The sequence below is a fragment of the Mya arenaria genome, chromosome 14 (assembly GCF_026914265.1).
Source record: "Mya arenaria isolate MELC-2E11 chromosome 14, ASM2691426v1".
Lineage (NCBI taxonomy): Eukaryota > Metazoa > Mollusca > Bivalvia > Myida > Myidae > Mya > Mya arenaria.
In genome coordinates this window covers 28,527,860-28,548,260 of record NC_069135.1, presented here as the reverse complement: position 1 = coordinate 28,548,260, position 20,401 = coordinate 28,527,860, and the positions used below count along the sequence as shown (strand labels likewise).

Sequence of the window (20,401 nt, the reverse complement as noted above, 5' to 3'; positions counted from 1 at the left end):
ATCACCTTTTCAGTTGTATTTAGTTGCAGGAAATATTAAATTTTTCTAACCATACCACTCTATTTAAATTATTAATTATATGTATGAGAAAAATATTTTTCTTTTATTTAAGTAGAACTACTTTTATGAAGTGTATGATAGGCAATGTGTTCTTAGGCACTTCCTGTTGTGTTTTCTGTTTTTTTGTTTAGTGGCACGTATTTCTTAGATTTCAAAGCATTTACAAGTGTTTTCTATAAGCTGAGTAGCGAAGAAATGTGAGTACTGATAAGAAATAACAATGATTGTTAAATTAATCACCTGGGCCTAAGAGAATGTTATGATACAGTATGTCAAAATGAGACATGATTTCATCATGACTATGGTTCTTTTTTTATAACTAACTGTATTGAAGGTTTTTTCTAACTATTTCGTGAAAAGGGCCCTGCTTAAATTTGGGGGACATGATATATCATTTTGCGTCAATTTGGGCATATCGATGTTATTAACTTTGATATGAAACAATGATTTGGGTATCGGAAAACCTACTATCAGGTTTATGGGTGACCTTAGTCCATGTAATACAGTAAACAGCCGCTTCAGAGTCTTTGATGATTTTTGTGTTGGCGACTCTACCCATCCATATCCCACTTGTTGTTTTCCTAGCCAAGAATGACAGATCCCAGCACTAAGTATATTGAGCGGAAAGATAAGGCACCTGCCAAATAGTCGCCAAATAAAAAATCGTCAAAGACCCTGAAGCGGCTGTTTATATGAACTAGTAGTCTAGTAGGATACTACAAATAGAAAAAAACGTTGGACAAAAAATGTTTCTCATTAGTGTCCAAGTCATGGGTTTGATCCCTATACTTGGTTTTCTTTTGCCAAGGAAGTTTTTAGTTCTCTGTTTTTTTTATAACATAAAGCTTTGCATATAGTCAACTTAACAATAAAGAATAGCCAATTATTGATGGAATAATTAGAAAAAAGGTGGTTTATTGTACCTGTCTGTTGATCAATAAAATTTATGAAGACTTTCAAAAGCATATGTGTTACATAATGTTCTATTTATCTTTTTTATCAATTTTGGCACGTTTTTTGTTGTTTTTTTTAACTTATCATTAAACTATTTCTCATTGAGTTTGATTCTGGTTATTTTTTTTCCAGAGCAATATGTCAACTGCTGCAAGTAGTAGCAAAGAACCTTCCATTGTGGATGATTTCATGTATGGCAGCAATGTCGCGTCAGCCCATGTCACAATTAGACTTGGTAAGAAATATACTTTTTAGTGATTCATGAATACATGTACTTTAAATGTCATCAATGCGTATCGATGCCTTATCTGAATTTCTAGAGAAAGTTAACCAGTGCCCAGGCAATGTTATTTATTTTCCATTGAAGGTCTACTTTTCTGTGATTTGTACATCATCAATATATTTGTTTAGACAAAACTTGATCAATTTTATCCTTTGAAATTCTGTCACTACTCAGTTTACTCATAGATATCAGAAATTATTAATCTTTTAGAGTAAATCATGATTATACTTACTAGAATATGCAGATTTAATTACAATTATTGGAATTGAAATGGATGTGTAAATAAATGTACTACAGGGTTTCTACGGAAGGTGTATGGCATTCTTACCTCCCAGCTGCTGCTTACAGCCCTGGTTGGGTTCATTTTCATGATGCACGATGGGATCAAGACCTTTGTCCAGACAAAGTATGTACCAGAATTTGTGTTCAAATTGTTATACCTTCTATACTCTTCTTTTTCACTTTGTCGTTAACCCCTTCATGCGGCTAGAATTGTAACCGGTGCTACCAAACTTTGTAGTATTGAGCGGCTTATAACTGACGTTCTGTTCTTTAAAATGAAAAATGGTCTTTCTCCAGAGTATCTTACAAATCTAATTCCTCAGCCGAGAGCTCAGCCATATGCCCTACGAAATCGCTCAGAAGTTCCAGTCATCCCTTGTAAAACTCAAGCCTATGCTACTTCATTTCTACCCCTGACTATTCGCCAGTGGAACTCACTTCCTGAAGATATCAGACATGCACCTACTCTCAGCGAGTTTAAATCACAACTTAACACGAAACCAAAGAAATCACAACTCTTGTATATTGTAGGAAACAGACAACATCAAGTTAATCATGCTCGTCTGCGATTAGGATGTAGCTCATTAAATTATGACCTTCACAGAAGAAATATTATTCCTTCTCCCCTTTGTGCTTGTGGTGCCGTTGAAACTGTGTCACATTATCTCACTCAGTGTCCTAGATATCAATTAATGCGTAACCGTTTTATCCATGATTTACCTTGTGCTGCTACTGTAGAAAATTTTCTTTTCGGTAATGATCGCCTTACCCTTGATGCCAATTCAAGTTTGTTTTTAAAAGTCCAGAGATTCATTACAGCATCAAAGCGTTTTGATGCCTAACAGTCGACCCCATTGGTGTATCGATCGCTTTTCATCGGGACAGTGTGTGTGACAGAATATTTTTGCGTTTTTTTTCTTTTTGTTTGTTTGTCTTTTTAATAGTTATCTTATTATTCCAAAACATTCAAATTAAATGTAAATACTAGTTTGAACAGTTATAAAACTAATATATTTCGTCAGACTGTTCACTTCACATCATACACTGACTTTTCTATGCAATTCGTAACTGTACACTGCTACATGGAAAGGAATTAGTATAAGCAATTACATTGCTTGTTTTCCGATCCATTTCATCATACTATTGCTGTACTGTTATTTTTGTATATACGAACTGAATAAAATATGTTTAAACTAACCCCTTCATCTGATTTTTTCATTGTAAGTTTACTAAACAGAATCTTTAGTCCACATTTTGTATGAAAAAATGTTCATCTACAATGAGATTAAGACATCATGTACTTAAAAAAAAGCTGTTGATCAGTTTTCATTTTAAAAATCCTTTAATATTGTAGAGTTTTAAATTACCAGTAATGTTTTGTCCTCAAAAGTTCCTCTATGTACATGTACCCTGCGCTGATGGTATGTAATGCACAACACTCTTGAGTGATTATTAGCATAAAGCTGTAGTAACTTGTTTCACTTCCAGTTTGAAATGAATATGTTGAAACTAATAGAGACTTAAAGTGCATGTTATTTATATTGGATTGAATTATTGATCTATTGTAACAATTGGGATTGTATGCCAATTATTGCATTACAATGATTGTTTTATCCTTAAAGCAACTGGATGATGCTGGTTGCCTTTATTGGGACCCTGGCCACGCTGTTACCGTTGATGATAAAACGTCAGGAGACACCTACAAACTATATCCTGCTGGCTGCATTTGTAAGACACATATATTTTATGACAAAAACCAAACATGATGATAGTATAAGTAAAATATTCTGAATGGTCATATACATACACAGATTGTTATCATAATATATATATATATCAATCAATCAATCATGTAATACTACCGGTAGTACATGTAAAACAGATCAATACTTATAAAATCCCTTCATATTTTCAGACATTAATGGAAGCATACACTATTGGGGTTGTTGGTAAGTTTTTCTTCCCTAGTATTTCAACATCTTATAATTATTGATGCATGTAGTTGATATATTAAAGCTAATTAATGAGTTTGGCTTGTCGCCACAGAAAACCCAGTTGAACTTCTTGTGTCTGGTGACCTCTCCTCACCTGTAATTATAAGGGTTTACCCATCAACCAGGCTGTAAAGAGATTTCCATCAACTGCTAAGTGGCATTTAATGTAGCGACTAATAATTATTTAAGTAGAATGAATCTATATTAAGGGCATTGGGCTAAAAAAACCTTTGTACATAGGTTATTGCTCTAAAGCCATTTAAAGTTGGAATTAAGTTATATATTTAAATGTTTTTTACCTTATGTTTTCAGTGACGATGTATGACAAACTGGTGGTTCTTGAAGCTGTAATCCTAACACTTGGGGTAACAGCTGCCTTAACAGTCTACACACTACAGAGCACCCGAGACTTCAGCTCCTGGGGGGCAGGGTAGGTTATCATGTTATCAGTAATTCTCACTCTTTGTGTAACAGCTGCCCTTACAGTGTACAAACTACAGAAAACCTGAGACAGGAGAGGATGTGTCATCTTGGCAGTAATTCTCAGACTAGGGATAAACGCAAGACACTGCTGTGAACACTACAGTTATCAAGTTCTAAGTTCAAAGTTTATTGTACATAGTCCTCAGGCCCATACACAATGATGGGATAAGGTTCAATGTAGTTAAAAAATAGTAGAAACAATTCTAGACCTTTGTTTCATGAGAAAATGAACTCCAAAATGTCTTTTTACATAATCATTGTAAAAATATTTTTAAAAGAACATGTCGATATGCAACCACATGAACTAAAAGTGATGACTTTTGTTTCAGACTGTTTGCCTGCTTGTGGGTCCTGATCTTGGCCATGTTCTTACAGGTAAGTGTTACAAATCGTGAAGTATCAAAATAATGGAATGATCTACATATATAACAGTTTCTATTAATAACCAAATCTTATTTTTCGTTACGTGTTATTTATTCAAGTACAATCATTGGAATACAGAGAAAACAGTAGCTAGTTGTTTCACAACTTTTATGTTCAAGGTTTAACTAATCTCATCTATAGGGTAGTTTGATACTTACAATAAGTAAAAGTATTTTTATAGTTGTAAATAAACAAGCCATATTCTGTATTTTCAGATTTTCTTCCCAAGTGAGATGGTCGACAAATTGATCTCCATTGGCGGAGCATGCCTGTTCTCGCTGTTTATAATCTTCGACACACACATGATGATGCACAAACTTTCTGCAGAGGAATACATTCTGGCTGCCATCAATCTGTACCTCGATATTCTCAACCTCTTCCTTCATATCCTGCGTTTGCTCGGGGAGCGGAGAAACTGATCCACTGGTGTTTGTGATTCCTGGGACTGAGTAACTGATCCTATGAAACGTTTTCATGGCTTTGATATTAACTTTGTCCCTGTCAAACTGTTTGGTTTCAAGAATTGGTTCATTTTAATGATGAATGAAGACTTAAAATTATTGTTTATTTTTATACTTTTAATAGCTTAAAGTTGTCATAAAAAAGGTTTTCTTACTTTCAGCTTTGAGAATCAAAAGTGATGTTTTTGCAAGTAACAGTTTTATTTATTGGTTAATGTTCATTCTCATTAGAAACTTATGTTGTTAATATCACAGTGGTTAATAATTGTTCAAGAAGTATTTATTATACCACATTGATAAAGAAATCTCTAATTAAATGTGAATTCAGTTAATATTGTAATCAGAAATCTATGCTATTAAATATTTGGATAAAGCTCATTAATTTGCTCATAAGTTGTATTGCAAGAACATATACGGTAAAGTGTCGGTGAAATGAAATGGTAATGGTACAGGAGTACTGCAGGGCTTCCGTTAAAGGAAGTTTGGAAGTATATTACTCCCTAGAAATGGGTTAAAACTTCCAAAATTGATTCCTTGGAAGTACAAAAACTTCCATAATTTTGAAGAAAACTTCTAAAGCTGGGAAGTTCAAAATATCAAAACCTTTTGTCAATATTACTTTTATAGTCCTAATTCAATCAGTTTAAAGTGTTTTTAAGTAAAATTAATTATAATAATAAAAGTTAAAGTGCAAATTATTTGATTTTAAATATATTTGTTGAAAAATAGCTGCAAAAGATATTGTATTTTGGAGGCTTTAAAATTCCATATTTCAGTGTAAAACTTCCAAAAGTGGTTGACAGGAAGTTCATACTTCCAGTTTCAAATTCTTAATGGAAGCCCTGCAGTACTGGAGTATTTCTCCATGCTTTCATTATTTACATTAGAGAAGCTTTTTACCAAACATTTATCTGGGTTCCATGCTTTAATTAGAAAATGCCATACCAAATTGATTCTATGTTTATTTTCAGGTTCGCATGGCTGTTCTTGCGTTTACTTTCATAATTCATGATGCAAGTCTATGTTTACTCATTAATACAACATCTTACACTGTCATTATACTTGTTCTTGATGGGGATTGTGTTCTGCTATAAAATGCTGTTTGGGATTTTGATTGATAAGAAGTTTATCTTAATATGGTGATCTGTTAAAAACTTTTTTTCATGTTAATTTTTCGATCATTGTAAATAATAGTTGTTTCATGGGTTAAATTTATTACATTTATACAACTAAGGGGAAATCATCTTGTAGACAATCTTGTTTAAGTGATTTAATTTCAACATTTACTTTTTAGCATTTGTAGTGAGTGGCGCTGGCTTGCCACTGTTTGTATGATGTTGTAGGGTCTGTTTACTGCATCAATAATTCCTGTCTGGATAATCAAATTAATTTTTTATCTAGTGTGGACTGAAAAAACTAAATATATAAAAAAATACTTAAGTATTGTTAATATAAAACCCAACTGTTATTGTTGTATCTATCAGTTGATCAGTGTTAGTTTTTCATCTATTGTTTATACGAATGTATTCGAGATTTAAGGGAGGGAAATATAAATGCCTCTTTCTACTATACAGACTTAAAATTTAAATACAAATGAAAACCCTCAAGTAGTTCTTCATACTGGGATTCTGTGATGAATATTTCCTGTTTTGTTTTTGTTGTTTATAGTTTTTCATCATTTTATGTATTTAATATTGTTGGTCATATTTTGGTTGGACATGAATCCTGTTGCTTTATCATTGGTGACTTGATAAAATAAATTGTATATAAATCAGTTTTCTTGTTGTCATGTTTTTATGTTCCACAAAGGCTGAGCATATAAGTTTGCTGTTAGTCTGTGTGTCTGCTCCATAACTAGCATGTTTTGTCGATCATTCTTCCTCTTCATTTTCTGTTCACTGCATAATCAACAGATTGTCTATCCATCCTAATTTTAAGTCTTCTCCATAATCAGCGCTTTGTATGTGTCAATCCGTCCTCCCAAATTTTATGTCTTTTTTGTCCCGAGTCTATCCAATCTACCCATTTTGTGTCTGCTCCAAAACTATTGCTTTGTGTCTATGCATCCTCCCCACTTTTCTCCAAAACTTTCAATGAATAAAGGATTTATAATAACTTGATGCTTACCATATGGAGACTGCATGCAAAATGTACTTCCCAGCCTCATGACTAAAAGGTCAAAGAAAAGCAACAGAGGTGGCCGCTCCGCACCCCAACTAATGGATGTTCTTTAAAATAAAACTGTGCAAAGCCCATATTACAGCCAAGTACTTTTACACTAAGCAGGTTCCATCTTTCCTGGATTTCAGCACTTACATCATTATACCCCCACAAACAAAGTTTGAGGGGGTATATAGGAGTGAGCTTGTCGGTCGGTCGGTCGGTCTGTCGTTTATCATGGTTTCCGGACGATAACTCATGAAAGGCTAGACAGATTTGAAAATTTTTTGGTACACAGGTGTAACATCAGAAGATACAGGTCAAGTTCGATATTGGGGCTGGTGGGGCCAAGGTCAAGGTCGCTGTTACTAAAAATAGAAAAACGGTTTCCGGACAATAACTATTGAAAGGCTAGACAGATTTGAACAATTTTTGGTACACAGGTGTAACATCAGAAGATACAGGTCAAGTTCGATATTGGGGCTGGTGGGGCCAAGGTCATGGTCACTGTTACTAAAAATAGAAAAACGGTTTCCGGACGATAACTCATGAAAGGCTAGACAGATTTGAACAATTTTTGGTACACAGGTGTAACATCAGAAGATACAGGTCAAGTTCGATATTGGGGCTGGTGGGGCCAAGGTCAAAGTTTGATGATGATCGTGTTGGAAGAAAAGCTCATGAATGCTCTAGATGTCTTATTCCAGAAGAGATCAGCTAGAGCATCAGCTAGTTTTTCAGCAGTGTAACTTCTTAATTAAATTACTGAACAGATTTAAATAAAACAATACATGCATGATAAAAGAAGATGCGGGTGCAGTAACCTTGGAGTTATGGCCTCTTTTCAAAGGAATGGTTTGCCATTCCAGTGTCCAGGCGGCATTTGGGGGTATTCGTCACTCCTGTGACAGCTCTAGTTTAAATGGTAACAAATCCTTGTCACTATCTTATCAGCCAATACACTCATACTATTATGTAAACAAACAACTTTAAATGTAGAGTCAAATTTTAATAAAAATATTCACAATCAACTCTTACAAAATGTTTATAAACTGGGTAAAATAAAATAGTAATATAAAGTTAGTAATATAAAGTTGAGCACAAATATTGCAACCAGTGTTTCTCCCAGGATTTATTTTAGGGATGTCGGACTGAATGGGGTGGGCCTGAGATAAGTGTCGCTTCCCTTTTTTTAAGTACTGGTATTTCATTCACCAATGGTGCATTTTGACAAGATGAGAAAACACAATGAATGCAAGGTAAATAAAATGTTAATCACTTCTTAAAATAGTTAAATAATTCTTAAGTAAATACCAGTAAACAGGTGAAAAAAAGCCAAAACTTGTTACAATGAGTCACTATCAATTCATCAGTAAAAATATAACCATGTCATTTTAAAGTTCACAGGTAATACAGAAAGTCCACCGCGCCACAGTCTCTTTCATGGGAGGTTTGTCAATGATAAATATAATCCATAGCATTATCGCTCGGGTGAACGAGAATGACTGCATCAGGGCCTCTTGTCAGGGCCTCTTCATAATTGTTTGTTTTTTACAGGATTTTCTTAATTTCATATAACTGTGAAATAAATTAACTTGATTAAAGATCAGCAGCAAATTCATTTAATCTAAATTATTTGATTGAAATTAATACAACAATTTCAAATGTATTGTTTTCCAAGTTTGCAGATATTTAATGGTACAGCTAGCACAAATTAATCGATTAACACCATAACTGAATGGTGATTCTCTAAAAAAATTGGTTAACTCCCCCAACACTGATTGGATCCTTCTCGCTAGCAGAATTAAGATCAGTTTTACAGTTTATTGCATTACTTGTATGACATGTCCCATGCCTGCATTAAAGGCATGTCGGACCAAGTAAGGCATGTCGGGAATCCAGTTTTCCCTTTGAAATCATGTTGGTACTGACACCCGATAAGGCCCAGGGGGAAACACTTATTGCAACCAATGTCAAATATTCACAACATCAAAAAATGCATAGTTTAAAAATAGCAACTATGAATACTTAGTACATGGTTAAAAACAACAAGGAATGAAAAAAAATATGGCATAATTCAGGCTGAGTAAAATATAAAATGGATAAAAACTGCATAGTTTGAAGCAAAAGTACCTTTCTGATACCCTGTAAAGTATGTAATATTTCATCATCAAGAACAAATCTGACACAATTAACATTAGAACGCAAATACATAGTTTTCTGTATGTTTAATATTTTCAAAGTTGAACAATTGTTTAAGATTTATCACAACTGTCTTTACGATTGCGAGATGTCTCCTAAATTTCTTCAATCAGTTTTTTCGTATTCTTCTTTACCTCTGACCCTTTAGCTTCACATCTTTCACTGTTTCTATGCAAATCATTCTGTGTGATGGCATCATCAGTTTCTGATGTGATGTCATCACTATCTGCATTTTCATCCTCAGTCTCTGTAGTATCTGATTCATCCAGCTCATTGTTCAAACTGACTCCTGAGAGTTTACCAGTCACTTTGTCTACGTCGGATTCGTCCGAATCACTCTCTAGAGCAACTTTGGCTATTCTTTCCACTTCTACGAGGTCTAGATCAACATCTGCCTTGGAAACCACTGTCTGTAAAACAATGGAAAAAAATTACACAATATATATTTTTTTTCAACTTTAGAATCAATGAATACCCGGTAAGATTTTGCTGATTTATAGACATATCTCAAGACATGGATAAGACATCTTTCACTGTTGTAAATTCCAGGCACACATTCTTTAGCTGTCAAAAATAAATTTAAATTCTAAAATTAAATGAAAAAATTGCATACAAAAGATGCCTTTTAGGTATAACTTCAAATCAGATTATCAAAGTTCTATTTTAAACATATAAGCAATAACACACCACAAAAGGATAAACAACCCCTAACATTACTTTTTCAATGGCGTCAGCCAGTGACTCCAGTCTTTTGCTACTGGCAGACTGTATCCACACACAGTAGTCTGTGATGTATAGATCATTGAGCACATAGCGACAATCCTGGTCCAGTAGGATGTTACGTATCTCTAGCAGGCACTTCAACAACCGCCGTCGGCCTAAAATGTAGAAGGCGGTTTAAATTGATTATAAGTGACTAAAGCCTTGAGCTATAAGCTAACAGTATCCACAAGAAGTAGTCAGTAATGTTCAAAGTGACAGTCCTGGTCCACCAGAACACTGCGATTTCAGGCACTTCCACAACCAATATCAGCCTGAGAAAAGGAGATCGGTTTTAGCCAAACTAGACATGCCAAAAGGTGACTGGAGCCTCTGGCTATTAACTGACTGCATCCACACACAGCGGTGAGCTTGAAGCAGCAATCCTGGTCCAGCAGATTGCTTTGTAACACTATGAAGCACTTAACCAACTGCTGTTGGCCAAGGAATGGACTCAAAACCAAGTAATGCAACTTAGTATTTTGGTCTTTTAGCTGACACACATGTATATCAAACTTAAGTCTGTTTTTTAGAGTCTAAATTTATGAAGCACAAGACAAGAGTCTAGTAGACTAGAGTAAAACCAAGTAAGTGATATAAGGCCTCAATTGGATGTTAATCACAAAAGGTCTCAACAATCTGTTATTTTATCTTGTGGCTGTATCTCAAAAACAAAATAAGCAAACCTTTATTTATTCTTGCATACCAGACGTGTGTTTCTGGTCATGTGACCAGTGCTAGAAAAACTTGTGTTACACCCCCCATGTAAGATGAGTCACGTGCAACAACGCGCTTCTTCTTATTTCTTTTATTGTATGGTTTATGAAAAGTATATTATGCCATTTCAATAAAGTGCAATTAAATATATAAGTTTAGATAGGCAAGAAAAAATATCAATCATGTGTTTCTGGTCCGGATAGAAAAATCCTACCCTCAGGCACGCTGCATGGCCGGTAACAGGGCAAGCCTCGTTACCAGCTTACGTGCGTGCCCTCGGGTCAGCTTTTTCTATCCGTATCGAAAACACATGATAGATACTAATCTGATATCATTCAGAGTTTGACGTTACCTTTTCTGAGAGCTGGACCAGTGGTCAAGTAACTTTGAAATCCTTTTAGATCAGACATGAACTAAATGAGACCAAAGTGTTTACATTTATTAACAGTACTATTAATTCTTATTCTCAAAATAACATATCTCATGATACAAAAAAGCAAACCATTTGATACCATTTAAAAAAAGTTTGTGTTACCTAGTCTAAAGATGGTGACCAAGTCTTGCTGTATTTTTGTACACAGTTTCCAGTTTCGAAACAACGGGTAGCAGAGGGCTCTTCTGTAACTACTGACCAAAACATCTTGCAGGTTGGTGAATACCTTAAATAGAAGGGTCTGTCTATGCAAGAAATTTATTGAATCTGGGACATATTAAGTCAATTTAGCTACTTTACAGGGAATATGAAATTTTTAACATATTCAGAAATATATTTGCCATTATTGCCAATCAAATGGTAATTTTACAATGAAACAAAGATTTGCATTCATCTTTCTGAAGTCTCAAACTCACAATGAAGATGCATTTAAAGCTGCACTCTCGCAGATTGAACGTTTTGACAACTTTTTATTTTTTGTCTTGGAACGAGCGAATTTTTGCAAAAATGCATGGAAACCGGTGATACATGACTGCTTACAAAAAATCAGTTGCAGATAGGAAAATATAAGTTCAAAAATTGATGTTTTATGCATTTTTCTTAAACTGTTAGTAATGTTTTAAGCCATTAAACATTATTTTTTTAACAGAAATATGAAATCTGCAATCTGATCTTTTGTCAGCAATCTTTTATCATTGGTTTGCAGTTATTTATGCAAAAAATTGTTTTTTCCAAGACAAAAATAAGAAAGTTGTAAAAACGGCATATCTGTGAGGGTGCAGCTTTAAAGTGAATATGGGCCCAGGTCTTGTAAAGCAAGTAAACTATTTATACCTCTAGCCAAGACAGAGTGGAACTCAACTTGCTCACTGTCCATCCTGATTCACACTGAAAGTGTGCATAAAAGAAAAACAACTTCACATTCAAATATAAATGTTATAACTGCCTAGATGGCAAAACATATATTAATTGACATGACACAAAACAACCTGCTTTTTATCTTGACATAAACTAAATATAGCTCTCATTAAACAAAGCAGGTAAAAATATTATATATATATATATATATATATATTTATTTTTTTATAAATATATATTATAATAGCAAGGATAGTTTATATCTGATTTAAGCTTCATCTCAATTGACTGCAGTCACAAACTATGAATATCTGTAGGCTTATAATGTATCAATGCATTCAACCTTAAATAAACTAAAATGATCTATTCACATGCACAGTATACAATCAACTGTAAAAAAATTGGAAATAATAATGTAGAAAAAAATCTTAAAAAACCCTCAGATATCTAAAACAATATACAGTATTAATAGAAATCATGACATACCTGGTTTTCTCCCTCAGTGGTGCGATGGTTGTAGACGTAGGCAAACATGATGTCTACAAGGCCGAGGTATACAGCAGTTTCCTCCCCAGATTCCAGCAGGTCTGACACACTGGGTCAAGGTCATTTTCCATTTTCATATAATTAGCATATGAGCTTGATTGTGAAGACAGCTGAAAGCTGATACAGTCTATTTCCTGCTACAAACTGGTACAGTGTCCTTTTTGAGGCCATGGGAGTGTTCCTCTGGTGGAATTTGAACCAACAACATCTTGGGCTTAAGGTTTACACCTTTACCACTAAACCAACTCAAACTTTCAGTGTTGAGTGCATTGAGAGAAATTTCCAAGACAAACAAGACCTTGGCCTTTTGCTCTTCATCTTAAATTAATACTACTTGATATGGATGTATTGTTAAAATAATTCACAAACAGTGATATAATCAATTTTGTGCATTTACTGTTTGAGAGAGTTGGCAAAAAATACAAATTTAAAGCAACTTATTGTACCAAACTTAAAACACTCAATTTTGGGGGCCTACGTAGCATAGCAGACACATTATGTTTGTGGAATGTCATCATCACACTTTCATTTCAGCTCTCTTACATGGACATTTCTGATCCAATCTTTGAAAAGCTTTACAGCATGATTTGGAATGAATTAAAAAAAATATAACTAGTCAGATCCCCATTGTCACTTAAAGAGTTATGGCCCTTGAAATGGCTCTCTTTTCTTCAACAAATATAAAAAGATACATTCCTTCTTAGGCAGTTTCCTCATGACCTCTTTTTCATCATCTGTAAATGTCACTGTAAACAGAATGAAAGTTGAGATTAGTTCTATAAAACAACAAAATTGTATTTAATGAATAACTTTTTTTTAAATATAAAAAAGATTTTCATGCTGATATGACAAATATTGTTAGCTTAAATCTCATAGCCAATTATCATCATCATCATCAATCATCATCATCATCGTCGTCGTCGTCGTCGTCGTCGTCATCATCATCATCATCATCATCATCATCAATCATCATCATCATCATCATCATCATCATCATCATCATGAACACCACCACGAACACCACCATCTAATTATGAAACTTACCAGCTAACTCCACCGGTGTACTTTTAGAGACAACCTCCATCTCCTCTGACCAGTCGGGCTGATATTGCAGCAACATCACAATAATAGAATCCTCATACAGGTCACCACTGAAATGTTGAAAACCAGGTCCAAATATTACAAAAATACTCATGTTATTTCTGAAACTTTGGCTTAACTTAATTTTCCACATTAGAACATGACATAGTAATTAAAATGTTTTGTTTTACTTTTCCTCTTGTGCATTATGTTGATACAAATCGTTGCTATATATTCTAAATAAAATTTTTTAGAGCACATAATGTACTTGAGAAATAACTTAAAAATAATAAATTAGACTCAAAAGTACAGTTCTTACATATTGACCAAATATTTGTATCAACATAATCTATAAATCTTTAAATACCAGTAATTGAAACCTTTTTGATTTCTACAACAGAAAATAATGGAGGATCCACTGCCTACATGTAATGATCTTCATCAAACTTTTCTGTCTCTGCCTTCAACCGCCTTTCTCTCCTCTCAGCAAGTGTATGTTTATCCGGGTCTGGGCAGTCAACAATTCCAACAAGGTCTTCCTGGCAATTAAAAACAGAGATGAAAGGTTTCTTTGCTTAGGTAATCCATGGCTGTTTGTCTTTTGTTTGTGTTTTTTTTTTCATTTACTACCAATATTATGTAACTTTTACAAACATATTGAATACACTCTTGTAAATTAAGAAAGGCAAAGCCTTTGGAGTCATTATGAAGACTACCCAATATTTTCCTTATGAATTAGATTGTAAGTTTATAACATGTTTTCAGTAGGAAGGCAACCAAATTAATATGTCATGTCTCTCAAATTGTAAAACCGGAAATCTTAACGGTTATGCGTGGTACTTATTGGAGTTTTAGCGATTTTCTTTGGCTGGAAATGTAGGTAATAATCTTAAGTTACATAATGTCTCAGAACGACAGACTTTGTATTCAGTAATGGGTTTAATAAGAATTTTTGCTGTTTTAAACATCTTCTGTTTGATGAAACATCTCTACTACAGGTTATATTGTAGAGCTACAAATCAGAGCTACAAAGAAGGGTCGTAATTGGTGTAAACACCGGTAGACTTTATAATACGTCAATTATGACACTAAATCAAACATCTTTTGTATCAGTATGACTTCAAATTGCTACAAGGGCGTATTACGACCAATACAGCAATAACTGTTTTGACCATAAAGAAGATACCGCTTTCCCTTCCTTAACAGAGTAGCGTTTAAAAATGCAAGGGGAAGTAAGCGCTGTGTAAAGTTTTATATTGATTAAGTTCTAAACTTATGATAAAGCCTATCATGTATGTAAAATATATGTATGTTTGCACTTAAAAGTGCCGGTAGTCTTAAACATTTGGGGATTATCGTCATAACAATTTTTTGAATGAAACCAAGGTGTTGATTTTACTTTATAATATTACATATGGATGTACAATGCACTTAAAGTAAAAAGTTATCTTTAGCTCTGGAACATACAATAGTTTAGTCTTCCTAAAGCTTCATTTTTCGCTGCAAAATAATGTTTGTATTATGTTTCTTTTTGTTACATGCATATGTTTTTCATACACTAAAAATGAGTACAAGTTCATAATTTACCTGCAATCTTGCAAACACACCAAACTTTTGATTGGCAAATCCATATTTTGGTGCTGACAATGGTGAAACCGGTTCAACATATGGTTGCTGCTCTATACGCCAATCAAACTCCTCATCTTCTAATGGCTGTGCTTGATTTGACTCTGCTTCATCTGCAAGTTTTATTTCTTATTTTAAAATCTGGATCAAAAACACATCCAGTAGTCAAGAAATAAAATAACCTACAAATCATATTAATGTAATGATAATAAACAAATCATGAATAGTTACTTTATTCTAGTAATCAAATATAGCAAGTCCACTAAAGTAAAGAGTTTATAATAGCAACAAAAACATGGATAATCATTGTAAACTATAATGGTTCTTGTTTTAAATCCATCTCAAATAATTCCTATAGAGATTTTTTATCAGATTTTAAAGGGACTAGACACCAGATGATACCATAACAAGAAAAGAAATGAAAATTGTCAAAAACTTACATAAAATTGATATTGTTGTGTACAACGCATTGAATCTTACTTACTGAGGTATCACATCGCTAACAAGTTAACAACACATGTATCCTTTGCAGACTTTACGTATTTTACCAAATCAAAATTTAATGGGTTTGTCTTATCACATAATTCCCAAGTCAATTTAAAAATAGCATAGTTATATGTATCAACGCGCTTCTTCTTATTTTTTTATTGTATGGTTTATGAAAAGTATATTATGCCATTTTAATAAAGTGCAATTTAATATATAAGTTTAGATAGGCAAGAAAAAATATCAATCATGTGTTTCTGGTCCAGATAGAAAAATCCTACCCTAACAGGGCAAGCCTCGTTACCAGCTTACGTGCGTGCCCTCGGGTCAGCTTTTTCTATTCGTATCGAAAACACATGATAGATACTAATCTGATATCATTCAGAGTTTGACGTTACCTTTTCTGAGAGCTGGACCAGTGGTCAAGTAACTTTGAAATCCTTTTAGACCAGACATAAACTAAATTTAATGGGTTTGTCTTATCACATAATTCCCAAGTCAATTTAAAAATAGCATAGTTATATGTATCTGTACTAATCATGTTACATGTACTTTCACATGCTAAATATACTAACTATAGAATGGGAAACCATTATGCGCTAATTTTAAACAGGTTAACTCAGCTGAGACAGTGACAAAGTTTTTTTTAATCATGCAAAATGATGTATTAACAGCCTCATACTAGCTGTTATTGAAAATTCTAGGCTTGTCTTGTGGAAATACTGTATTTGACGATTTTGAGACCATCTGGTGTTTGCCCCTTCAACAATAAAATCAGACTTTACAAGCAGTTTACCACAAAAATTTAAATAAAATAGATTTAGTTATTCCAATTTTCATCAGAAACATATTTATTATTGATAGATTTTTTCACATGTTAACTACCAGTATACTGACCTACAACTTGGATAAGAGGTCCTTCAGCAGAAGTTTTCCCCTTGGGAGCAAGAAGCTTTGTGATCATGTCCAGTCCTTCAAACTCCTGTCCTGGAGTTTCCTTGGGGAATGTGATATGAAATTCACCTGAGGTAATAACGGACATTCATGACAATTTTACTCTCAACTCCATTGGGTGTCAAATAAAAACAGATGAATTGATAGTTTGGTGCTCATTAGCTTACTATTCAGTTTGAATTCATTCACAGAATCTGAAATTCTATCATGATTTATCTACATATTATTTCATAAAAGGCATTTGAACTTAGCAAATCAGTCTTAATTCAATAGCTGAATTTGACTGGTGTCATCATGTTCTATGAGCACAGTAAAGAAAGCCATGATCTCAAAAGAACAATGATTAAATCATTATCAACAACTCTTTTTTTTCTGACATACATCACTTTTTTCACATTAACAGTTAAATAAAAATAAAAGCATACTGTAAATGCATAATCAACAAAGCTCTTATAAATATAATTATTAAAATAATTAAGAAATCGCTTAATCAAAATAAAGTTAACAAAGCCAAATGTTATGGTAACCTGTGTCTGATTTGTAGTCTGCCTTCTCCCTGCCATCCTCAATTAGATTCCCGGGCAACGTCAACCTGAACATGAATTTATAGGGATATAAACAGAGTGATTTAAAAGGGGAAGTGTTCAAATAAGCTTAGCTTAAATGAAGACATATTTTCTAAAGTCTCATAACATTTATATTAACAACTATCCTTTTCAGCAACATATATTAAGCTGAAATCATACATTCTGTTATAACAATGTTTACGCATTTAATACAAAGACAAAAACATTATTATTATGTAAAAGAACTCGTAACATTGATATACATTCATTAAAATTAACAGTACTAATAACTGATCACAATGGCCTGACCATAATGGCTTTTTATTTACTATTACCTGAGGAAATAAGGCTTGGAAAAGAATTTGAAGTCATTCTCTTCAACAAAAACCTCTGTCTCTGATATCTGAAAAAGGGAATGAACCCAATGAACAAATGACAGATTATAAAAAGTTTAATACTCTTTTCACAGTAAATGTTCAAATAAAAATGAGTGAAAACTGCAGAGGAGCAAATGCCAACATTCATCTGTTCTTTTTTAGTCATACAAGACACATACCTTAATAATTATTAATGCCAAAGCCATGTGTCTTGTTATATGTGTACATATTGTCCCTTGCAACATGTGTTTATGTTCCAAGTTTCATTTGGATATCATAAGCTCTTTCTATAGTTAAAGTTTTTGTACAGCAAGGAAAACACTGTCAACATCACAAAGGCTATCACAATACCCTAACTTTTTATTGAAAAATCACCCCCAAAAAGTAAAATCTGAAATATCTGATAAATGATATCCATTACTTCACTTATTACTTAGTATGGCTAAATTAAGAATCACAATCAGTGGAAATTCTTAAATTTTAAAATCATGCATTGACAGATTATATTTCAAAAGTACCTTTGCAAATGGTGCTTTTATTATTATTGTCAGGAAAGTCTTGTCTTGCTCCAGGCTAAATGCAGGAGTCAGCATCTTCTTGTTACTTCTTGTTACAGAAGATGTCTGAAAAAGGATGGATGGAAATTAACTATAAAAATATGATAGTATAGTTTCCAACAACCTAAAAAACATGATTTTATATAATGATACGCATGTTTGTGCTTGTTGGAGGACTGTTCCACTCTTTGCCTGAGACTTGCTAAAAGTTTATCAGACCATCTCCAGAATGAAATTATATGTTCAGACATTTAAATTGAAATCACCTTAAGTTATCTGGACAGATAAGTAATTAGCTCTTCAACGCACATCAAAAGTAACCTTCCTGACCAAGCACCCTGCCCTTTTCAAATCCTGACCGGAGCACTGTTTGGCTTGCTTTTATGATCTTTTATAGACAGAATCCCAATCAAAACAACTGGCTGAAAATGGCATCAAAACAATTTGTTTATGAAGGATTTGCCGTAAAAAAATACATATACAGATCTGTCCACATACAATTAATTGGACTATGTAGTTATTTAGTGCAGATGTAGCCCCATGAAGCTGGATTAAGGATTTAAGCCTTAGATTGCCTTTAACATACCTGACTCACAATTTGTCAACTGTAATGAACAAAAAGTGAAGGATGTGATTGACCTGGCAACTGAAGGACTTGATATGTTTCACCAACCTGTTCCAATATATGAAACATTATAATTCTATGATAAGAACTATTTTCATTTAATGCCCTTAAAGAACTTAAAACTATGGAAAATATATCAACTTTGAATATCATATCGCTCGAAAACACGCTAGATGCAACTACAAAGTACCAAAGTTGCAAACACATTGGAGGAAAAGTGCACCTGGTGTGGGACTTTAACCCAAAATCACAAGAACTATAGCACAGTGACCGAATGAGCCAGGGGGGACGGAATACTAGCACGGCACTCTAACCAATAACCAACTGAGTTAATCTGGCGGCTGGTTCGTACCCACCACACGCACTAAACCATACAAAGCCGCGAAAAAATATTACAAAACAAAATTGTTTCACAAATGTACATATTTCTATACATAAAACATAACTCAGCCATACCTTATGTAGTACTTTAGTATACCATGGAAATATTACACACTGTCACGTCGTATTCATTGAGAAATAACAAAGAGTATCGTTTTCCTAATTTAGTGTTATGGTCGTTTTGATTATAAAAAGTTTATTGATATACGCAATTATTCGAATATATAATTATATCTCTAACTTATTGGCCCTAGGAATGTATTTGAGATTATTCATTTATTTTTATGAGATAAATCTCTAATATTCAAATAAGGCAAATACACTTTTTCCAATATATCATATCTACCCGATAATATTTGTAAACGAAAATCGAACGCCGCAACTTTTATAAACTTAACGAAAATATAAAGCTATAATTAAGGTTACAGACTACTAAAATAAATTGTTGAAGTCGGTGTATGTGTCTGATGGCGGATCCGTGATCTAGTGTTAACACTATCAATCCAGGGGTCGCTGTTCGATTCCCCGTCGCATCACTAAAAAATACTAATCGTCTTCCGGGAGGCACGTTAAATGGGGGACCCGTGTGACAAAGTTGTACACTGGTGCACGTTAAAGAACCAGGGTAGCTCCAACCAGGGTTACATTCTGTCTGTGCACTATGCTCCAAAAACCTAAAATTACTAACAATCTTAACGGAGCACTCACCGAATGGGCAAGGCCCGAGTGCGAGTTTAAATAAGGTTACCGTGACACCATGTGTCTGAAGCTAGCTTGTATTAAGATTTTTAACCAGAACTTTTCAGTTTCATCGACCAAATAGTTCGATATACTATCAACTTGTATTTGTTATTTACTACTCAATGAAAATTGACAGAAAAAATCACTTGTTGTTATGTGTTTTCATTTTACTAGTAGCTAACATTTGAAGCACATAAATAATTAACAACTGTTATTCAAAGTATGATCACAAAAACTAACAATTGTATTATGATAATGCGCCTGTATCAAACTATTCTTGACAAAGGGACTTATTCTTCAACGACTGATTAGCACAAGAACACACCCAAGATTTATGGTTAAAAATCATGCTAAAACCAATATACTGATGAAAATAGGGTACAACGGAAAACG

The 20,401-nt window shown here is 33.6% G+C and overlaps 2 protein-coding genes across 3 annotated transcripts; one reads left to right on the top strand and one right to left on the bottom strand.

Annotated features, from left to right (window-relative positions):
• The first annotated feature begins 140 nt into the window (after positions 1-140).
• LOC128217202 (protein lifeguard 4-like) lies at positions 141-6,715 on the top strand. The gene is made up of 8 exons (XM_052924171.1): positions 141-257; positions 1,147-1,249; positions 1,595-1,703; positions 3,202-3,307; positions 3,495-3,528; positions 3,886-4,003; positions 4,386-4,431; positions 4,695-6,715. The coding sequence occupies exons 2-8, from the start codon at positions 1,153-1,155 to the stop codon at positions 4,896-4,898; spliced, it is 714 nt and encodes a 237-aa protein (XP_052780131.1). The 5' UTR covers positions 141-257; positions 1,147-1,152; the 3' UTR covers positions 4,899-6,715.
• A 1,379-nt stretch (positions 6,716-8,094) lies between these two features.
• On the bottom strand, positions 8,095-19,615 carry LOC128217197 (protein SHQ1 homolog). Of its 2 annotated transcripts, XM_052924165.1 has the most exons (15): positions 19,343-19,615; positions 18,848-18,934; positions 18,223-18,327; positions 17,663-17,730; positions 17,289-17,353; positions 16,705-16,830; positions 15,283-15,434; positions 14,122-14,234; positions 13,660-13,766; positions 13,308-13,361; positions 12,556-12,656; positions 12,046-12,099; positions 11,314-11,437; positions 10,020-10,180; positions 8,095-9,712 (listed from the first exon to the last, which is right to left on the bottom strand). In XM_052924165.1, exons 3-15 carry the CDS (start codon positions 18,295-18,297, stop codon positions 9,398-9,400), a joined length of 1,515 nt encoding a protein of 504 aa, XP_052780125.1. In that variant the 5' UTR covers positions 18,298-18,327; positions 18,848-18,934; positions 19,343-19,615; the 3' UTR covers positions 8,095-9,397. The 2 variants fall into 2 exon arrangements, with proteins under 2 accessions (XP_052780125.1, XP_052780124.1); XM_052924164.1 differs by lacking the exon at positions 18,848-18,934 and having other exon boundaries at positions 19,343-19,614.
• Between the last annotated feature and the right edge of the window lie 786 nt (positions 19,616-20,401).